At 43.6% G+C, this 7,571-nt stretch overlaps 1 protein-coding gene across 1 annotated transcript; it reads right to left on the bottom strand.

The window, feature by feature from the left end:
- Positions 1-2,218: 2,218 nt before the first annotated feature.
- Positions 2,219-5,312, bottom strand: LOC132459151 (piggyBac transposable element-derived protein 2-like). Its single transcript, XM_060053534.1, has 2 exons — positions 5,067-5,312; positions 2,219-4,289 (listed from the first exon to the last, which is right to left on the bottom strand). Exons 1-2 carry the CDS (start codon positions 5,115-5,117, stop codon positions 2,571-2,573), a joined length of 1,770 nt encoding a protein of 589 aa, XP_059909517.1. The 5' UTR covers positions 5,118-5,312; the 3' UTR covers positions 2,219-2,570.
- Positions 5,313-7,571: the final 2,259 nt, after the last annotated feature.

Below are 7,571 nucleotides of genomic sequence, written 5' to 3' on the forward strand. Positions count from 1 at the left end.
GGGGTTGAATATGAGCACAACTATTTTAAGATCAGGCACAATAGGGTTTTCACGAATGTTGTTTTGCACCAAATTAATAGGAATGTGGGTAGAGTCTGCAATGTTTGTAAAGAGGTGGATGAGACCTGTGATAATTATTTCATTGAATGTTCAATGTTGTTTGTCTTTTTTGAGAAGGTGAAGGATTTGTTGAGTGTACACTGTGGGATCAAGGTTGGGAATGAAATTGTTGTTGTTTGCTGTGGTTGGAAAGTGCGGTGCTGTACTCGTTGGGGAGGACGCTGGCGCTCTCTGTTTTGCCGCTTCTCCAGTCGAGCCGAAACAACATTGTTTTGTTTTGTTTTTAAATTGTTTTTTTTTAATCTTTTTAACCTTTTTAAACTATTTTACTATCCGCGTCCGACCAGTAGACCTTTTCAAATCTAGCGGTTGCCTACCTGTTGCTGCTAGCACACTACCTGCAGTGTACTTTTCCCCCCGTTGCCGCCGGCACCACTATGTTGAGTTACTCCGTCAACCAGCTGATGAATCTCAAATGTCTTCACTCCACCGGACATTACAGTGATTAAACAACTTGGACTTCTCCGCCGTCGGCGCTATATCCACAGAGGCTCCCGAAGAAAGTTCCTCAACCCACCGAAAAGTCCTGCCATCCCGGCTCACTGGTCAGTCACGCGACTTGTCGCACCTCACATACGTCATCAGAGCGCTGTCTCCTACTGGATAAGTAGTTTGGGCATCTCCATGGCAACACCTCTCAGGGAATTGGATGGAAAACGTGGAGTGGACTCTAGTCTGCTACGTCCACTGCCAAGATGTGTTGTTTCATCCAGCAGCAAAATTGAACTTTTTAATGCCCAATCAATCAGCAACAAATCCTGCCTAATACATGATCATATACTGGATAAATGTCTGGATTTTATGTGCATCACAGAGACCTGGCACCAACCAGATACTTTCTCCTCCTTAAATGAGAGCTGTCCCCCAGGATATAGCTACCTCCAGAAAGCCCGCAGTACAGGTCGTGGTGGCGGCCTGTCAGTCATCCATCGCAGTGATCTGGAGTTATCTCTGCAGCCCCTGCCTGAACTCTCTTCATTTGAATGCCTTGCTTTTAAATGTAAGCCCCCTTCCTCTGTGCTGTTCCTCCTTATTTACCGACCACCAAAACCGAACACATCTTTCATCCCTGAGATGTCAAATCTTCTCACAACTTTCTGCACATTCTCTGCCGACGTTATCATTTTAGGTGATATGAACATCCACGTCGATACCCCCTCCTGCCGCTTTGCTGCTGAATTTCTTCAGCTATTGGACTGCTTTAATTTAAAGCAACTTGTTGATGTCCCCACACACACCAGGGGGCACACTTTGGACCTGGTCATCACAAACTCTGCCCCTCTCACAAACCTGCAGGTGTATGATCTTGGTGTCTCTGACCACAAGATAATTTCTATGGAGTTGCCATCCTCATCCAGCCTCTCCAAGCCTAGACGAAATATCAGTTTTAGAAATCTCAAAAACATTAACCAAGAACACCTGTCAGCAGACTTTCAGCATCTCTCCACACTGTTCTCATCAGCCGACGAAGCAGTGGACTACTACAACAGCCATCTGAGTAGCCTCCTGGATCACCATGCACCTGTTAAAACCAGAGCAGTCACCTTCACCCGCCCAGCTCCCTGGTTTTCAGATGGGCTGCGGAAGATGAAGGCAGCAGGGCGAGTCCTTGAGCGGCGATACAAAACATCTGGCCTCACTGTTCACAATCAAATCTACCGGGAGCACCAACTACAGTATTCAAAGTCCCTTAAAGAGGCAAGGTCACTTTTTTACTCTGACGCCATCAGAAACAATCCAGGAAACTCCAAACGGCTCTTCTCTATCTTAATTATTTTACACATTTTAAACATCTCTGATCATAATTTTAAAACATTTGAAACATATTTTTTAAACATATTTTTTTAAACATTTTAACCCCTTAACGCCTGAATTTATATAGCTGCATATAAAAAAATATTTTATTTGTGTTTTTACCTTAAAGTAGATAATAATGCTGAGATTATTATTTTCACTTTTGCACAAAAAATAAATAGAAATTTTGGTATGTTGCAAATTTGCGACAGGCATAATGGTCAATTTGGGGTCAATTTGGTATGTTGCAAATTTGCTACAGCAGGCATAATGGTCAATAATAACATAACAATAACAGTGATATAACAGTGAAAAAACGATATTTTATTTAATCCTTTTCAATGTTTCAATGTTTTATTTCATCCTATCATCCTTTATTTACTTTATTTATATAAACCTGCAACGGCAGGTACAGCATTTCATTCATTTGAAGCAATTATTTTCTATTCCAATGCACATACACACACACACACACACCCCTTTTCAATGCATATCCTTCTTCCTAACACACACACACACACACACACACACACACACGTAACAATGTAACAAGGTTTAAAAAACAGTGTTTTTCTGGAACTATGTAGCCCTTAGGGTTAACCTCACCCCTCACACACACACACGTGGTTCGTGCACATGTTTTTTTCCCCCCTTTTTTAACACTCGTGGAATGCACAGAAGCAGTTTTTGTTCTTATTGAGGCACAGGTGAACGTCACATTTTGCGCATTTGAAGCTCGTGTGGCCTGTGCACTTTGGGAACTTGCAGCGTTGCCGCACACTGTCGATTTGAGGCCAATGACCCACAGCATCAGCACGGACATCTTTTGTGGGAATAGCCTTAGTTGGTCCCCTGCGCTGCTTCTTCTGGAACTCTCGCTCCACGTCAGACGAAGGTCGCCCCCTCTTTTTGGCCGACAGATCTTTGCCTTGCATGCAGAGGGACTGTGCAATGGAAGCCTTGAAAGCCAGCAAGTCCTTCTGCTTCTTCCGTGGAACATTCAAGTTGTCACAATCACACCGATAGAGCAACCAGCCATTCACAACCACCATGTCCACGAAGTGAAAGAAGAATCGGTGGTAGAACTTCTTAGACCTGATGTGGATGCGGTAGTAGGCGATTAGGGCATCAAGTGCATCAACACCACCCATGAACTTATTATAAAGGGTGATGATGCTTGGACATTCCACAGACACTTTCCTCCTTTGCTTTCGGTCCCACCTCTCTATGAGGGAAACAGGCTGGGCACTTGCAAAAGTGCTGGCAACGTTCACCCCTCTGTTGTCAAACCATTTGACAGCCCTAATTTCCACACGGTCAACAACAGCCTGTTGCTCCTCAAATGTCCCTCTTCCCTTCTTTTTGAGCTCTTTGTCTTTGCTGAAACTGCAGCCTCGCAGACGATTCTCCCGCACAGTGCCAAGGGCTGGTATCCCCCTGTTAGCAAGAGCCACAAACAAATCGAGTGAGGAAAACCAGTTATCAAAGTACAGCAGGTGGTTGACTGAGCCTTCAATAACTTGTGCAAGTTTTAGCACGATGTTCCCGCTTGCCCCGATGTCTGGTGAACCTGGTGGAGGATCAGATGTCCCTGCATAAATGTCAAAAGAGTGCACCAGGCCTTTTGTGTCGCACAAAACAAAGATTTTGTATCCCCATTTGTAGGGCTTTTTGGGGATGTACTGCTTTAGAACAGATCTGCCTTTGAATGGCACCATTTGTTCATCGATTGACAGCATCTGATCTTGAGGGAGAGCTTGGAATTTGGGGAGCAGTGAATCAATTAGTGGCCTAATTTTGAACAGCCGGTCACTGTTGTTGGTTGCCGTGTTGTCATTGAAATGAATGTAATGTTTGATTTCTTCCCACCTGTCACGGGGCATGACATCAGCGACCTGGTTTACTCGACATGCATTAGACCAGTACATCCTAGAGCGTGGTAAGCGGATCACACTCATATACGCAACGGTTCCAATGAACTGTTCCAGTTCCTTCACATCTAATTTCAGGGCGTGATTGGGGTTTTCTTGGGTGCTGTACAGATTGCTCTGATTGACAATAAGCGCTAAAAGGTCAAGGTCAAAAAAGTCTCTGAAATAATCAATGGGCTGTCTAATTGAGTCACTGTCGGGGAGGGACCCTTGCCACACTGGCACGTTTTTTTTAGAACTTTGAGTCTGTTTCACTGTTTTCCATGTCACTTTTTCTTTTTCGTCTATTTTGTTTCCTTCTTGCAGCTTGGCCACTGTTGGTAGCAACCACTTCCTCGTCACTGCTGCTCTCTTCATTCCCCGGAACACCTTCACCGCCGTTGCCCACACTGCCTGCGTCTCCTTCAGCCTCCTCCTCCTCACTGTTGCTCCTCTCACCCTCATCTGCAGGGATCAGAATAAGCCATTAGAAAATCTACCAGCCAACACCAAAATTAAGATTTTAGAAATGTTTGACCAGATTTTAATTATGTATAAATAAATCAAGTACAACTGTAGGCCTAATGCATATCCACTGATATATCTAAAACACAAAATGTAAATATATAGACTATGTATTTCTGAAAATGAATGAAAATGGCTTCTATAGTGCTCTGGAAACAACCTCTTCTAATTTACCAGCATTGGCTGGTGCTAATTTTGAATCCTGTTTCACCTGGCTTGGCAACATCCTCATCACTGCTGCTCCTGTCCCTTTCACTGCTGCTCTCATCACCTGGCCTTGGCACATATTCCTCATCGCTGCCTGCACTGTCACTCAGACAACTATCCTCACTGTCTTGTGGGAGTGCCCTTACGCGCGGTCGCGCGCTTGCCGTAAAAAACGGAGGGTTTCATTCAGGTCTGCATAAAAATAAATGGCAGTTGTATTCACATCCCAGCGTAGTGTCAGTATAATGATTATCTGAAATAACTTAGCAAAATACAGTGGATTCCCTAGATAAGCCGCCCAAAAGGAGTTTTACTAAATAGCGCTGGTTAGTGGTTAGCATTAGGCTAACGGCCAACTGTCGCGGCCTACTGTTGCTAATATGCTACAAAGCTAAATATGATAATAACTTCAAAAATACGAATCACACACATTTCACCTCATTACGTCAAGTGTATAAGCACACAATAAGCATGTGAGTATTTTTATCGAACCACAACTTTAACCACAACCTTAAAATTATCACAGGATTGAACTTCCCCAACTCCTATCGTGAGCAGCATAGCCGGATGTATCCTTGTGCGTAAAGAGTTAACAGGTCCGTCACTTTGCGGTCCCACGGGAAACAACTGCTTGTCGAAGGTTCCTAGGTCCGTAGCGAATATGCACCAACCGGCATTGGGGGAATGCAGATGCTATCTCGGCTGGTTGACTGACTAAAACAGTTTGTTGCATATTTGTGACACCAGGCGTTAAGGGGTTAAACATATTTCTGAAACATTACAACATCTTTGTGCGTTTTTAAACACATTTCTTAACACAATTTAACAACTTTATCTAAGCATGTTTTAGCTTAACCTTTTTTAAATACATTTGAACATCTTAATCTGTGTAAACTGCCAGTTTACACAGATTCATTCAGGGTCCCCGACTCTGAATTTTCAGAGTCGAATCAGATCTGCTTTTTCAGTCCAGAGATTAGACTATTCGGCGGGGTTTGTTTACCGGCGTTGCTAAAATTGTGACCTAAATTATTATAAGCAACTGAAAACGATGCCGGTTTGAAACTAAAACTGTGATTCTGAAAAAAGTATAAATGCTATCAAAATTCCGTTTGGATAGTATTGAAGATACAAGTGTGTAGATTTGTTCAATGGTTTGAACGATGGTAAACGGTTGAAAAAGGAATGAGTTACGATGTCTAGAAGTAGGTGTATCAGAATGGGCAGACGTCTTCAATGAAAACGGCTGAAAACGAAGCGGTATGAAACTAAGACGGTGGTTCTGAAGAAATTTTTAATGATATCGAAATTCGTTTTCGATATTATTGAAGATACAAGTGTGTAGATTTGTTAAATGGTTTGAACGAAGATAAACGGTTGGAAATTGATTTAGTTAGGTTACTTCTACAGTTGAAGTACGATTGATGATTTGAATCATCGACTTTCAGGTTTTTCTTCGGGTTTATTTTTTTCTCACGTCGCGCCCCCCCTGAAGAACTCTGGCGCCCCCCAGTTTGAAAACCACTGTGCTAGAGCACACAAACATACACGAAATGTTGTGGAGAGAGGAATTGGGCAGCTGAAACGTCGGTTCATGTCCTCCACGGCGAAATACGCCTCACCCCAGAGAGGGCAAGCACAGTCATTACTGTGTATGTGCCATTCTACACAACCTCTGCAAGCGGAGGAACATTCCACAGCCAGACGATGATGATGATGATGAGTGGACAGGCATTTAGGGATCACTTTGAAAACACATTTTAGGTAAACACCTTGGCACAAATCAGTCAACACTTGTGTAGTTCATAACATTTATTTTCTTTTAAATTGTACGTATTTTTATTGTTTGCTTTCTCTCTCTCTCGAACGTGCAGGCTACAACATTATCGTGGTCTGCACAAAATTGTCATCATGCGTGCATTCTGCTAACTGCACTATAACTACTTAATAGGAATTCATTTCTAGCCTTGGCTATTTCCTTGTTTTTCGGTGATTCAGTGGGCTCGTCTGAACAACCAATCACCGAACTGACTGCTTCTAAACTCGTGCACGAGAATTGACGTAATCCATAGCAACGGCGCGTCACTCTTAGTTCACTCTGTGATTTATCCTTAGTAAGAGTAGGTCTCAGCGGCTTTGTGAGTAGTATATACTATATGCCCTCTGTACCAATTCCTATCTGAACTCACTTCCGGTTGGGGAGGGGGTGGGGGTGGAGGGGGTATCCCTATTCACAGGGGCACTTCCGGTTTATGGTTTATGACGCGTCATAAACATAGTTTAAAAAGGGGGCGACGGCTGCTGTAGGGTCCCCGCATTCATCAAGTTGTCTGCAGTGTTCTTTTCATTCAACATGGCCTGCTCATCAGAAGAAACCCACAGATCAGATAGTGCTATTTGGTTGGATAGGGACCCTCGTACCCCGTCACCACTGTCTTCTCCCGCCATGGACGACTCTGCGTCGAGCAATGAGGACATTGAAAACCAGATGCCTGATGGTATGTCCGACTTTAGTACGCCTGTGTATAACTATGTCAATAGTTATGGAGATGCGGTACTGCTTAATGCTCCACTCAAAAGAACGAGGCCTGTTTTAGGCTTGAGAGACCGGAGTGCCGGGGATTCATTCACCCACGTTGGCGAATACGGCTTGGAGTATGTAATATCATGGGTCGATGGCTGTGTTATTTTGAATGTTAAAGATTGTGCTACAGAGTGGCGGTTGAACGTTCACGAGTGGAATTTTTTCTTGGAGAATTTATGCCCCATGCTAGACGGTGTCCGGGGTACATGGCATGCGGGAACCCATGTATTCCAATGGACCTTTCAGCATGAATCGAGGATTCATCTCATGGATGCAAACTATCATACGAAGAGACCACAGGAGTTAATTTTTTTCAGACGCTGTGTTGATACAGACGAGCTACCACAGTGCTATGATATGCATTGCATCGGTAGCTCTCCTCTACGCACCAGTGTTTTAGAAGCTGCTGATTATTTTGATAATGTCTTTTT

Source organism: Gadus macrocephalus, chromosome 6, assembly GCF_031168955.1.
Source record: "Gadus macrocephalus chromosome 6, ASM3116895v1".
Classification (NCBI taxonomy): domain Eukaryota; kingdom Metazoa; phylum Chordata; class Actinopteri; order Gadiformes; family Gadidae; genus Gadus; species Gadus macrocephalus.

What these genes read in the sequence shown, in the direction of transcription:
- LOC132459151 (XM_060053534.1), bottom strand. Translation starts at nt 5,117, where the DNA reads ATGCTGCTCACGATAGGAGTTGGGGAAGTTCAATCCTGTGATAATTTT. An exon ending in AATCCTGTGATAATTTTAAG is followed by an intron (nt 4,290 to 5,066) that starts GTTGTGGTTAAA and finishes TGATCCCTGCAG; the next exon opens with ATGAGGGTGAGAGGAGCAAC.